Below are 14,956 nucleotides of genomic sequence, written 5' to 3' on the forward strand. Positions count from 1 at the left end.
GGCCGCTTGCAAGGCAAATGCCCTACCACTGTGCAATCGCTCCAGCCCATCCAATTAACATTTGTTTAAATCGAGAAAGTGTCCCATTTAGATAGGCTTTTTTAAGATCTGCTAGCTGGAAGGAGGAGTAGAGAGATGGAAGAAGAAGAGAGGAAGGGGGCTGGCCGTGGGAGGCAGGGAGGGGGAGGTTGGGGGGAGGGGAGAAAGCATTTTCCAGAGAAATGCTTGGCAAGTATTGCCCAGGGTCATGAGAGCAACGCGAGCACCAGCTCTGAAGATGTGATGGGATTCCGCTGGGTGCTCCAGGTCCCCCTTGGCTCCTCCCCACTTACCCCCCCCCGCCCCCCACCTCCCCAGGGGCCTGCCCCCACTTCTCCGCACACAAACTCCACACACTCTTTTCCTGAGTTTCCTGGCCGACAGCCACTAGAGGGCAATACATTTACAGAGATAGACGTTCCGATCCCGGGGAAGTCTCTGAGAACCGCCCTGAGATGGGGGCGACCACCCCTCAGCACCAAGACACTCGGGAGAGCGGATTCTGGAAGAACGGCAGATGCACAGCCGAGACCCTCCACTTGACAACAGGCGACTCCTGGATCCCCCCCACACCCCCACACAAGCACTCGTCTCAGCCCAGCACCGAAGAAGGGAGAGTGTGAGGCGGCCGAGCTCTCCTCCGGCTTCTCCCGAGTCGCACCCAGGAAACACTAAGCCAAGGAACAGGGAGGATTTACACCCGTCTCTTCTATCCAGAAGCCCAGGCCCCACGTCCAGGCTGTTCCAAAAGGCGGGATACGGGGCTGTGTGGAGGAACAGCCCTGCTTCACACGGTTTCGTTTCATTTTTACATTCCGGGGGGGCGGGGGGGGGGGGGAGAAAAGCTAACGAACAGAAGCTTACTCTTTGATAGGTGCTTTATGATTCTTACACAGAACCTAAAAGTAAAACGAAGGAAAGTTACGTTTCCCCGTACACTGACGGCGAAAACGGGGGCATCCTTGGCAAACTGCACTTCAAATGGAAGCAACCGTGGTGTTGGCCAGAACTTGACCATTTTGGGGGTCTAGCGTTACACCTCTTCCAGGTTACCACCCAAACCTTGAATCCCCACATCGCCCCACCCCACTACCAAACGCTCTTCCCACTCCAGGGGTCCCCTCAGTTCTGGGGGAGAGCCCATCCCCAGCTTGACGCGCCCCCCGCTCCCACCCCGTTCCCTTACCCTCATGGGATGTATATCGGCATACGGAGGTTTTCCTTCAGCCATCTCTATGGACGTGATGCCCAGAGACCAGATATCTGCCACACAGTTGTAGCCTATTTCCTGGATGACCTCCGGCGCCATCCAGAACGGAGTTCCGATAACGGTGTTGCGCTTGGCCATCGTATCCTGCAAAGTTCGTTAGCGAACATCAGTCCTGCCACAACAACTCCAAAGAGATCTGCCTGCCCACATACCCTCCAGCTGAAACCCTCAGACACTACAGATTGCACTTGACTGGCTTCCTGAGAAATGGCAACTAAGTTAAAATACAGTTAGGAATTTTGACCTGGCAACTATGGAGCTCACAAATAAATTTGTTCCACAAAGTTATTGAATACAGTCATTAAAGGCAGTGGACTCATCAAAAAAAAAAAAAAACCCTATAGAAGTGAAGAGATGCGGCCTTGCAGCATTTGAAACAGCTTCATATTCAAAGACTCCAATTTTTCCCTTAATACTAAAATCATGGCCCTTTCTCCGCAAGAACAACGAAATTATGCACGTCTCTCCTTCCTCTCCCCCAAGGACCAAATCTAATCAACACGCAAGCCCAGACACAGAAAACCCAAGTGTCTGCAAAACTTTTCTACTTACCGTGAGCTGACCGGCCACTCCAAAATCCGCCAATTTTGCGTGTCCTTCTGTATTAAGGAGAATGTTTCCTGCTTTGATATCTCTGTGGATTTTTCTCATAAAGTGTAAATATTCGAGTCCTTTCAAAGTAGATTTCAGGATCGTTGCAATTTCATCTTCTGTTAACTGGAAAGAAATATTTTAAGAACAAACTTGAAACCCAGCCCTGGCCAGTTCTGAGGAGCAGCATCTGGTGGGCGTGAGGCTCCATGTCAAAGACACCAGAAGGTCCATTTCCCCACCACAGAGATCCTCTGCTCGCCCCCCTGCTGAAAGGACGGCTCATCCTGACCCTCTTCTCCCTGTCTTCCATGTCACTCATAAGCTATGATGCAGGTAACTCCCTCAGACGTGCGTGATGACTAAGGATATAGCTTATATTCAAGTCAGCTATTTGTAAAAAAATAAAAGCACAAGTTTTTTTTTTTAAAAAAAAAAAACAACTTTTTCCAAAAAAGAAGATTAAATAACAAGTGCTATAGCCAGCAGGGAATCCTTGTACACTGGTGCTGAAAATGTAAATAAGTGCAAGTCACTGGGAAAAGCGGCATGGAGAGTGCTTGAAAAATTCAAGCCAGAGGCAGAATCTCCTGCCCCCGCGCCAGGCTGTCTTCACCGGGCCCCTCGGAGGGGAGTGGGTTCAGTTTCCCTCCCCGCCCCAAACAGAATCCTGGCAGCCGAAAACCTCCAGGACCCAGCTGAGGCCACGCTCAAGGCCACTCCCCCACACCTCTCAGACGAGCCTCACGCATGAAGGAACCGGCAGAGGAACCCAGGCGTGCGGGTCCCGGGGCTGAGATCGATCTCCAAGCCTGCTTGGATCAGGGCGGGGCCTCCTCCACCCAGATCCCCAGCTTTCCAGCAGCTTGGCAGTCACACCCACAAACTGCCGCTGGAGCCACGTAATCTCATCAACGGCCAAGACCCAGAGACTGTAACACAAAGCTCCCGGAGGAGAGTGAGGCAGTATTTCCTGGAGTGCGGGGCCGCAAATGACCTCTTATACTCTAGCCCACTGATGTACCTAGAGCAGGTGTTTGGTTTTAACATACTTGCTTGTGTTCTTGTGTATACAGGCTTAAATGGCCCCAGAATGAAATACAATAACCTTCACACACATCCCTCTTATTGTGGTGGGAAGATGCTCGCTGGTTGGGTGGGTGTTTGAATATTATCTGTAATGAACTACCGTGAACTACTTTATGAAAATAAAATGTATAAAAATCGCAAAAGAAAATTTAAAAATAAATATTTTCAACTTGAAATTAAAAAAAAAAAAAGAAAAAATTAAAGCCAGAAATTCCCTATGGCCCAGGTCTGGGTGATGACACTAACAAGGCAAACAAATGACTGGGAAGAGGAACACGTGCTCCTGTGTCCGTCACAAGGCTATGAACAAGAGCCCAGGCTTGGAACTCCCAAAGCGTCCACTGACCAACTCCGCGACCAAGAGAACGCCACACGCCGGCACAGCAGAAACTGCTCGGCTCTTTCAAGTCTGCGGCACGAGCGTGTCCTGGGTAAAGAGAAGCTGCGTGGGACTTCACTTCCCGTAAGAAAGAAAGAACGAGACCAAAGTAAAGCAAATGGGAAAAAAAAAACCTATGAAAAGATGCTAAGAGCAAACTAGTGGGTTGACTAGTGGGAGCACAGAAGTGAGCTTGACTTCCAGCAGGAGACAGACCAGGAGCAGGAGCGGGAGGGAGAGCGGGGAGGGCCAACCAACCGGGCCATCGCTCTAAGGTGAAAGATGCAAACTGGGCCTTTAGAAACGTCCCTTTTCACAGGCGACAAAACGCTCAGCGTCACTTATCATCAGAGAGATCCAAACCCAGGAGACAAGGAGATACATCTCACACCAGTGAGAAAGGCACACAGCGAAAATAGTGGAGACGACCTGTGTAGACAGGGATGTGGTGAGAAAGGAATTCTCCTTCACTGCTGGTGGGAATGTTGTCTGGTGAAGCCCCTGTGGAAAACTGTACGGAGAATTTCCAGTAAACGTGGAACTGAACCGCCATATGACCCTGCAATTCCACTTTTGGGCATCTACCGCTAGGACATAAAAACACTCACGCAAAAGGACATCTGTACACCAGTATTCGTCATTGTACTCAGTAAAATAGCTAAGATATTGAGTTAGCCTAGGTATTCAACGAAAGATAAAAGGATTATGAAAGATAAACTGGAATGCTACCAGCTGCAAGGACGAATGAAATCATGAGATTTGCTGCAACATAGCCGAAACTGCAAGATACCACGTTGAATCAAGTAAGCCAGAAGAAAGACAAACACAGGATGGTCTCACTTACCTGTGGAAAATAGAATACTGGACGAGGAAATGTCCTCTAGTCAAAGGGAGGGTGCCTCGATCACCCTTGACCCCAGTGTTTAGAGAGGCGACAGACAGGGAAGGAAAGAAATCAAGGGTGGGCATGGCTGGGGGTGGAGGAAGAAAACAAGAAGTAATGGGTGAACGGGCTTCAGGGCTTTGGTGATAGCTGTGATATGAGTGAGGGGAGGAGCCATGTATTCAGACAGACTCCACAGAACTGAAAACAGGAGATCCAAGCGGTAACTATGGCACTTGGTAATGTGCCTGTCAAGGTGACAGGTGGGAGTGGAGGTTGGGGTCAAGAGGGGAATCTGGGAACCCTGATGGAGGGAAGCGGACACTGGTGGAGGGATTGATGGTGAATTATTATATGCCTAAAACTCAACTATCAGGAGCTTTATAAATAATGGCTCTTTAATTAAAACATTTTGAAAAGATATTGCTGTACCATCCTCAAAAAAAAAGAAATGTCCCCTTTCTCTTCCTTCTGTTGCTGCTATGTTGTTGGTGGTGGGCAGAGAGGTCACTAACGCTGGCTGTGGAGATACTGGATGAGGGAAGGCGCCCAGCTCCAGACCCTGCACATTGGCTGTGGCACCCCAGAGACCACACTCTAAGTGCTGTGGTACAAAGTACCTGTAGCTGCAAAAGGGCTGAAAACTGCTGCCCTCAAGCCCACCTATGAATCCTACAGAGAAAGGAGTATCCCAACCGACACAATAGGAAAGGGAGGAACAGCTCACAAAACTAAAGGGAAAACTGGCCATCAGCGTGGAAAATATTCATCCCCACTAAAGAAAAGCAAATTGAAGCAATGAGGTATCGATTATAACGTTATCACATATGGCTCCCAGCATAATGAGATTCCTGAGGGTAACAGCCCGAGTAAGCCAGAGACAGAGAGTGAAAAGCATATATAAAAATGAATCAAAGAAGGTATGAGTCTGCCTCCAATGCCCCAGACAGCACTGCTCACGGGAAAAAGTCACTGAGCACGGCATTACGTTACAATCACTCACGTAACAGCACGGGGTTCCAATCTCAGCATGAAAGACAGACTATAAATCCATAAACTATGATCAAAAGCATATTCAAGGTAAAAGAAAATGACAGTGAAAGCAATTAATTAAGGAAGAAAAGAGGAAGTGGTATTACAACCAGGCTCTGAGAAAGAAAAGTGGTTTACCGCCAGGAGAAAGGAAAGGTGACCCAGAGCAACTGAAATTGAATCGCCATGAACTCAGAGATCAAGCCAAGCCCATTTTCTGGCCTTCCATTCAGATAAGAAAAGCTGTGAAGAGTGATGTGGACCGAATTTCAGCCTTACCGGCACTGAAATGCAGGTCAATCTAGCGCATTTGGAATAAATGTCCCATTGGTGCCTTAAATGTCAAGGTCCTCGAGTGAGCATTAGAAAGAACCTGGGCTCTCTCTAGGGAATCCAGCCTGAGTCACCCAGAAGACTGAGGCAAGGCACGGGGAAGTGGTGATGACTTGGCGGACACCTGGGCAGACAGTTGTCCCCTGGCCTGGGGAGGCCTACGGGCCATTTTGTGAGAAGGAAAGGAAAAATGCAGGGAAGAACAGAGGGCGTTCACCGTCGTCTTTCTAGTTTTGTTTTCGATCTTTTAACATTTTCACAAATCCCACTTGCACATCGGCACAGCCGGTTATCAAACATGGGAACACCACGGGCAGTACACAGAAACTCTACACACGACAGAAATTTAAAGTGAGATGAACGCTTATCAAGAGAGGACTTCCTGTGTGGATTTAATGAGCTCTTCAACACATCCCACGTTTCATTTTTATCTGTCAGGCTGATGGAGCAAGGCTCCTACAAGTCAAGTGAATCGCTTAAATTCAGTTGCATTTTAGAGTCTTTTTCAAAAATTTTACTTGGAGGGGGTTTTCCAATTCCACGCTCTTCCTTCTAGCGGGGGGTTGTTTTGCATTTGGTTTGAAGGCCTTACCCGGCAGTGCTCGGGGCTGACTCCTGGCTCTAAGCTCAGGGATCCCTGCAGTGCTCCAGGGAGCACACGTGGTGGCGGCAGGGATTGAGCCAGAATCCTAAGCCTGCAATGCCAGCGCCTTAGCCCCGGACTCTCTCTCTGGTCCATAGTCCGCTGCTGTTGAACCAAGGGTCAAAGGAGACTAATAAATGATCAACGAGACATCCGCAGTCAGAGCTAGAAATAAGACTTTGACGGCTGAGCTAACGCAGCCAAAGACGCAAGGCTACATCTGCTTCCCATACTTGCATGAATTCACTGGCAAATTTTAAAAGACTCTCATTGCACAAAAACAAAAAAGATGGCTTTGATAGGCTTTAGTCCTCTGGTTACTTTTGTTTTGAGAGTCATGTGACTCATCATAATATGATACATGTAATATGTCACTGTCTAGATGGTTTTCATAAAAGTGCACCCACAGCTTGTCTTGAGGGCATACAGCAGCCTGTCGGAAAATGCACAAACTGCCTTAAATGGCTTTTTGTCAGTGAAAGCAAACTCAGCGGAGGTTCTGCAAGTTCCTCTAAACTTTAAGAATCCAAATTGTAAAAAAAAAAAAATCATCCTTGATCATCTTACCTAAACCTTAGCTTCTTGAAAAATTTATGCACATAAAATGCATTGATTCTGTATTTAATTCCGAATTAGATGTTAAGGATAGCAAAAATGAGACATAACCCACCCCCTCTCAAACACCTTCACAGGTTTTATTACAAAATTTTATGCCTCACAAAGTCTTAGCAAGCAGCTGACGGACTCACTAGGACAGCGCCACGTCGTGTGGCTTGGATCAAATCCCACCTCATCCAAACTCTCATCCATTCCAAATCTGTGTTGACCGGCCCAGGGACGGTGGCAACCCTAGCAGCTTAGGGAGCTTGTCCTGGGCCCGCCACCAGCACCACTATCCTGCACTCCATTCACAGAGCCACGGTGCCATGGAGACCAACACTGAGCCCAGCCCTCCTGCCATGGTCCTGGTCAAACTGTGTGGAACAGGCCATCTAGGTGATGACTCCATGACAGGTGTGTCTGTAGGAACACCTGCCGGTGTGGATGAAGCCTCAGAACCAGCCCTAATAAGTAAAATCTAAACCCTGGGACTGAACCCTGGAGGCGGTTCACACCGGCCTCGACAATCTCGTCACCTCACTTCCACTCCAGGAAGACTTTGTGGAAGAGGCAACTTTGGAGCCGACTCTTAAAGCATGAACAAGGGAGGGTGCGTGGGACCAACAGGGAAGGAAAGGCCAGTCCAGGCAAAGGCAAGGGGAATGCAAACACACGGGGGTCACTGAGGGGCTCCCGGTGCCAGAGGTTCTTTGCGGGAATGGTAAGGACGCAGAGGCAGTCGAGGGCCCAATTCTGCTGCAGACACTCATTACATTTCAGTGTGGGTTTATTTGGGGGAGGGGGTTCCCACCCGGGCAGTGCTGGCCTGGTGGTGAGGCGCCTCGGGGAGCTGTGACAAGACAGGTGGGCTGGGACCACCAGGCCTGTATGTGGCGATGCCGGGGAGGGGGAAGGAGCCTGAATTTGTTCCCACGGACCGGAGCTATACGTGGGAAGATGATGCTTCTGGGGGACAAAAAAAAAACGGTCACAACAGATTCAGAGTAGCCCCGATGGTGGGGGCAGGAAGCACTCGGGCAGCTGGCAGGTACGGACCCAGCAAGAAAACCCCAGCGGGATTCGGAATGAGCATTTACGGTGGGATCAGACAAAACTGGCCCGGCGCGACACTGGAGTGTAGGCACGGATGCGAGCGGACTCAGAGGGCAAAGCCCACACCTGGAATTCAAGTGAACAGGCTCAGCACCACCAACATCATCTAGGGTTTAGGGGACCCTCTCAAACCCCCAAATATGGCTATTAAAAATGCACGTGGGGCTGAAGTGACAGCACAGTGGGTAGGTTTGCCTTGCACACGGCCAACTCCAGTTCAATTCCCAGCATCCCATATGGTCTCCTGAGCACCGCCAGAGGTAATTACTGAGTGCAGAGCCAGGAGTAACCTCTGTGCATTGCCAGATGTGACCCCAAAAAGCAAAAATGCACATGGAGAGCTGGGGAGATGGCTCAAAGGATGAAGCATGAACTCTGCACATGTAAGCTCTGACTTGCCTCCCCAGAACCACACCGACCCCAAGCATCACAAGAAGCAGCCCCAAGGGGCCGGAGGGATCAGACAGTGGGCAGGGCACTTGCCTTGCTTGGAGACCCAGCACCCCGCATGGTCCCCTGAGCCCTGCCAGAAGAGATCCTTGGAGACGGTGAAAAAAAGGAGGAGGAGGAGGAGGAAGAAGAAGAAAAAGAAAAGGAGGAGGAGGAGGAAGAGAAGGAAGAGGATAATGAAGAGGAGAAGAAGAAAAGAAGAAAAGAAGAAGAAGGAGAAGGAGAAGAAGGAGGAGAAGGAGGAGAAGGAGGAGAAGAAGAAGGAGGAGGAGGAGAAGGAGAGAAGGAGGAGAAGGAGAAGAAGGAGGAGAAGGAGGAGAAGAAGAAGAAGAAGAAGGAGGAGGAGGAGGAGGAGGAGGAGGAGGAGGAGAAGGAGGAGAAGGAGAAGGAGAAGGAGAAGGAGGAGGAGAAGGAGAAGGAGGAGGAGAAGGAGGAGAAGAAGAAGGAGGAGGAGGAGGAGGAGGAGAAGGAGGAGGAGAAGGAGGAGGAGAAGAAGAAGAAGAAGAAGAAGAAGAAGAAGAAGAAGAAGAAGAAGAAGAAGAAGAAGAAGAAGAAGGAGGAGGAGGAGGAGGAGGAGGAGGAGGAGGAGGAGGAGGAGGAGGAGGAGGAAGAGGAAAAGAGGAGGAGGAGGAAGAAGAGGAAGTGAAGGGAGAGGAGGAGGAGGAGGAGGAAGAGGAAAAGAGGAGGAGGAGGAAAAGGAGGAGGAGAAGAAGAAGAAGAAGAAGAAGAAGAAGAAGAAGAAGAAGAAGAAGAAGAAGAAGAAGAAGAGGAGGAGGAAGAGGAGGAGGAGGAGGAGGAAAGAGGAGGAGGAGGAGGAGTAGGAGGAGGAGGAGGAGGAAGTAAAGGGGGAGGAGGAGGAGGAGGAGGAGGAGGAGGAGGAGGAGGAGGAGGAGGAGGACACCCAGCCCAGACCACCAGTGGATATGGCTCAACAACGCCAACAAAAGCTTGCCTAAGTCTCGTCACATCATTGTTCCAAATAAATCCAACCCCATACACACTATGCTAATACAGATGTATGAAAACTTCCTGCAGCTTTGACCACAACAACAAGAACCAAAACCGAGAAGTCGAAATTATTATATGCCAAATACTGAAATCTCCCCCGTGCAGGGCAAAGGCCAAGATCCTGGCAGGGCACCGTGTCTCGGACCAAGGGGAGTTTCTAAGACAGGCAGAGCGGGGCCGGGAAGAACTCTGAGGGGTGGGCGCAGGCCTGGAATGCACAGGCTCGGGCCTACCCAGGCACTACACAGGGCCAGCCCAAACCCAGAGCCACGAGTTCTCTGACAGCCAGGGCCCTGCAGCCCGGGAGCATGGCGCGTGAGACAAAACCCACATCTCCACTGAAAAAATCCCACAGGAAACATTTCCTAATGCCACACCAGGAAGGAAGGCTGAGGCGGGGCTGCGCAGTGGGGGTTTACAATGTGCCTCTTCTCCTCAGAGTCTCGGTTCTGTCAGTAAGAGGAGGAAGAACCAGCCCATCCATTCTGGTTACAAGTACAAGAGGAACTGCTGGCAAACAGAATCTTAAAGCTCTCCTTCCAAGTGTTTAAGATTCAAGACAATCCCCCTAAGGAACTGTTACAAACTCAGCACCACTCAGGGCTTCGGGACTTTAGTCAGGAAAGAGCCATGAGGGTCTGAACAGAACTTCACAGGTGACTAACGTGACGTTCCTCACCTTGGCTCCTCACCAGGAAACACAGGTAGGCAGGAGTAGAAACCTGATATGGGGCCATTTTAGGATTAGGCATCTGGGTTTAGCCTGTAGTCTGGCATCACCGCGGGAGTCAGCCTCAACCCTCAACTGCACCACCCGGCCCACCTCCCCCCCAACACACACACACACACACACACACACACACACACACACACACACACACACGGGTGCTCTGGGCCAGGCCCATGACAGGGAGGGGTGCTGGCCAGAGGCCCAGTAGGAACTTGCAGAAGAAGAATATATGAAGATGAAGGTGGGCCCAGCTGATGAAAATGAAACAAGGCCAGGAAAACCGCCAAGAACAGCAGCAAAAGTGAAGATGGGGCAGCTCCCCCGCCAGGGAGGCCACTGAGTATCTCTGTGAGCTTGGCACAGGAGGGACTATCTTGTCAGGCAGAGGAAAGTGTTGCCGGTGGAATCCACAGGGTCAGAAGAGAGGTAACGAAGCGTGAGGAGCGAGCTGCAGCCAACCCCAGATCCGCCTTCCAGGGCTCAGCCCTGCGTTCCAGTGGTGGCTCGGAACGCTGTGAGGCAAGAGACAGACTGACCCGGGCCTCAGCCTCCATCCACAAGAGGCGAGAAGGCGTCCTCCTGTGCCGATGGAGACGTGTTCTCCTCAGGCCTGGAAGGATCCCCTCGGGTCAAGCAGACTGGGGGTACCACTGCTGCCACCAGCATCTGACCACACTGATCGCCCAGGGGCCCGGGGTCTTGGGCGCTGCTGCTCCACCTCCTGACTCCCACCAAGCGTGCACGGCGGGAGACCCCCAAGAAGGGAGGCCCGTGAGCCTTGCCCCTATCCCCCATCCGTTTTTGCTTTGATGTGATTTTAGGTTTGGCGAACCAAGAACTGGAACAGGCGCGGCATGCTAGAAGCTGCTAGCAGACCTCATGGGGCTTCCTGAGAGGATGGTCTGCAATCGGCCCACGCCCTGAGCAACCCTGGAAACCCAAACGCCATCCCCCAGACTCAACTGCAGGAGGCCTCTGAGGCTGCTCCGACTGCTGAGCCTGTGGCCCCTGCCGGGAGCCAGGACGGGCACTCTGGAGAGCACCAGAGAAGCTACCGTGGGCCGGAAAGGGCGCTCTGGAGGGCACCCGAGAGGCTCACGGGGCCAGGAAGGGCGCTCTGGAGGGCACGCAGAGAGGCTCACAGCGGCCGCACCTTCGCCCATGCTAGCTGATGCATGGTTGTGGTAAATACACAATTAGAGCTCTCTGGAAGACAAGGCAAATGCTGGTTTCCATTCGCCTTTTAATGGCCTGTATGCTGAAATCACACAACTGTGATCAATAAAGCCTTGTTAAAAAAAAAAAAAAAAGCCCAGGAAAACTTAGGGAGTCAAGTAGCAGTCTCTGAGATACGACATCTCCCCAGCACTACTTCGGTTTACGCGTGGGACTTGATTGAACATCCAACAGGCTCAGATTCCAACTTTCTTATGATCCAAACTTCTCCCCCGCCTTACTCCTTCTCTGTGCTCGGTGGGGCTCTTAGGGGGAGCAGGAGGCAGAGCAGCCTGGTAACCTTCCCAGCCCTCCCCACTGAGACATCCTACCCAAAAAAGACTTTGGAGTGTAAAATCACCAAGGTTTACAACTGTAAAAAAAAAAAAAAAATCTGACGGCATTCTTCCAGAAAAAACACAAATCTGCTCGACACAAAGTACATACATTAGGAAACATAACTAGAATATTTTCGCCATTATTATACACAAAAGGGCAGAGAGAGGTTGGCTTTCATGAAATCTGGATTGCAGATGTCTGGCAGAAAATAAATAAAAAAAAGATTAATAATCTATCACAAAGGCCCATAGCCCGTGATTTGAAATGAAAGCTTTCACTACTTACGCCATATGTAAATATACATATATACGTGCTGCTTATAATCCCTTGATCTGAATGGGGAGAGAACTGATACTCTGCTGTGAAAATGGTCAGTGGGCAGACACTTTAATGTCCCTGCCCACATGAAAAGATTCCTGAAAAAGAGATCAGAAGACAACAGCAAAGCACTCACTATATATACGGAGCTGTAAATCCTGTCGGAACCAGTATCCATTACACAAAGGGGGGTAGGCACCCAGGCGAGGGTGAAGAAAGCTGAACACGAATCCGTCGGCTCGCACCCGCGGCGGCGGGCAGACTCCCTGGGCACAGAAGCGTTTGGGGGAGGGAGGTGTTCAGAAATCCACCCAGATCGCCAGATGTCCACAATTAACAATGAAATATTATCGAACTTTGAAGCTCCAAATAAACCTTAAACCAATAGTAAGTGCTCGAGGCAGTACATCATTAACATCAAGGCAAAACACATTTTTTTTAAAGTATGACACATTTCAAAACACTGACTAAAAGGCTATCATGTGCATGGCAGGAACTCTCGGAGCACAAAGATGAAAGAGCCCAGTGCATTCTGAAGTGCCTCTGCTCTGCGCATCCCTATAGCTGTGAGCGCTGTCTCAGGGGAGGTTCACCGACATCAACCCAGAAGATTCAAGAACTGACTGTGGGGGGCACAGGGCTCCAAATCACATCACCAGTTTTGTACCAGAAGCCACCCCACAGCCCCCTCCCCCAAGAGCAACCCCAAGCATCGAACCTGGAGTAATCCTTGAGTACTGCCAGGTGGTTCCCCCAACACCCCCCCCTCAAAAATACCAGTGGTAAATGTTGGGATTCTGTTCATAGTTCCAGAGTCCTCTGTAGTTCTCCCCCAGACACACCTGCTAGGGTATATTCATTGGCAAAACACCTTCACAAGAGTAGGCCAGGTGACAGGATCTGGCTGCCACGAGCAACTGTAATACACACAGGGCTTGGCCTTGCTCCACAGACTCATCAATCAATCTCAAAAAGATCAACAAGACACAGAAAAGATTTTCAGACATCCATGCATGGCTGAGCCATCCAGGACACCCCAGGGCAGGGTGGGTCAGCCCAGTGCCTGCCCAGACAGAACCCCAGCAGCCACTCCCTCTCACACTCCAAAACTGTCACCATACCCCCAGCCGGACTGTGAGTTCAGGAGTGGGTGCTCGATGTGTGCGTTTGGTGGCCAAGAACTGCTTCCCCAGGCCTCCCAGCAGAGGAACAAAGAAACAGAAAACTCACAGATAGATGTAAAAATCGCCCATTTATTACAGAGCTATTAGCATACTTATGGAACATCCGAAGGGGTTCAAGGTACAGGGCTTTACGTAGGTGAAATTGATCATTTAAGAGGTAAAGCATTTCAGTGAGACCGTTCTCTTGGGATTAACTCAGGAGATGCTCTGTCTCCCAGGGACACCTATATTACTTTTCTCTTCCCCTTTAGTTGTATATATTAAACAATTAAATTTACTTCTCATTATTACTTGCAGTAAGAGATATAGATCCCAAAACAGTTCTCTGGCTCTGAGGGCAAGCCAGGCTTTTACCATAAATCCCAGACTAGGTCCTCAGGCCGATTTAGTTTTTCCTGCCCCATGGGCATCCTGTCTCTTAAGTCATAAGAGCTTGCACCAAGACCACGCATTTATGCTTCCTAGACTGTCCCATTTCAATGCTGGGATAACTTTGCCACTTACCCCAGGTCCATCCAAGTCCCACGGTGAGGATTCCCCTTTTTGGGGGGTGGTAAGAACTAGGGCAACCAAAACCTGAGCCAAGTAATTATGACAGATGCCCAAGACTAGATCTATTTCAGAGTCAATCGACTCCCAAATCCTAGGAGCACAATATTAACGATCTTTCTGTATTTAAGCAAAGAACACTGCTCTAGAATAAAATATGAAAAGGCTATAGGGGAAAGAGGAAAGCAAATAATTCACTACAAAGTCCAGAGTTACCAGAAGGTTTGACTTAAAAGTAACCAAGACTGACTTGGGCAATTGTGACAGTGAGAGGTAAAACACAAAGGAAAGGTTAAAGATAAACTTGGGGGGGGGATTAAAAGGTGCTCACAGGAGTACTGTAAATTTCTCTTGGGGGAGGGAAAGGGGTAATTTACTGATGAAGCCTAATGAAGCCTAAGTAAGTAAGTAAGTAAGTAAGTAAAGGCCCTCCCGTTGTTCGTCGATTGGCTCGAGCGGGCCCAGTAACGTCTCCATTGGAGACTTTGTTGTCACTGTGTCTGGCATATCGAATACTCTCGGTAGCTTGCCGGGCTCTCCGAGAGGGGCGGAGGAATCGAACTCGGGTCGGCCATGTTGGCTGCGTGCAAGGCGAACGCCCTACCGCTGTGCTATCGCTTAGGGTTAATATCCAACACTAGACGCCATCATCTCAGGCTGAGCCTCTCTAAAAATTAAGTGAAAATTCAGCAAAAAATTCAGGTATGTGGGTTTTGTGACTGAAATCTCCAGGCTTTCTTGGAGTCATGATGGGCTACCTCCCCCTACCTACTTAAAGGTAAGGTAAAGGTAAAGGCCCTCCCATTGATCGTCGATTTGCTCGAGCGGGCCCAGTAACGTCTCCATTGGAGACTTTGTTGTTACTGTGTCTGGCATATCGAATACTCTCGGTAGCTTGCCGGGCTCTCCGAGAGGGGCAGAGGAATCGAACTCGGATCGGCCATGTTGGCCGCTTGTAAGGCGAACCCCTACCCGCTGTGCTATCGCTCCAGCCCCCTACCTACTTATTGGTAACAAACAAAATAAGATAAATTATTGAGGGCCTGCTGCAGGGTCAGGATTAAAAAAGGTGGTCGGGTAAAGTGGAGACAGTGGTGGTGGGATTGGTGTTGGAGTATTGAATACCTGTAACGAACCATCATGAACAACCTTGCAAACCCGGTGTTTTATATAAAGTACAGGGGGAATATT

The 14,956-nt window shown here is 49.9% G+C and overlaps 1 protein-coding gene across 1 annotated transcript in view; it reads right to left on the reverse strand.

Annotated features, from left to right (window-relative positions):
* Positions 1-14,956, reverse strand: part of STK3 (serine/threonine kinase 3) — a 212,211-nt gene that overhangs the window by 149,275 nt on the left and 47,980 nt on the right. Inside the window, exons 5-6 of the mRNA XM_056124934.1 lie at positions 1,862-2,026; positions 1,226-1,393 (exon numbers count right to left, since the gene is read on the reverse strand). Of these exons, the coding sequence (XP_055980909.1) occupies positions 1,226-1,393; positions 1,862-2,026 (333 nt within the window). The remainder of the gene's footprint in view (positions 1-1,225; positions 1,394-1,861; positions 2,027-14,956) is intronic.

The sequence above is a fragment of the Sorex fumeus genome, unplaced genomic scaffold (assembly GCF_029834395.1).
Source record: "Sorex fumeus unplaced genomic scaffold, SorFum_2.1 ptg000053l, whole genome shotgun sequence".
NCBI lineage: Eukaryota > Metazoa > Chordata > Mammalia > Eulipotyphla > Soricidae > Sorex > Sorex fumeus.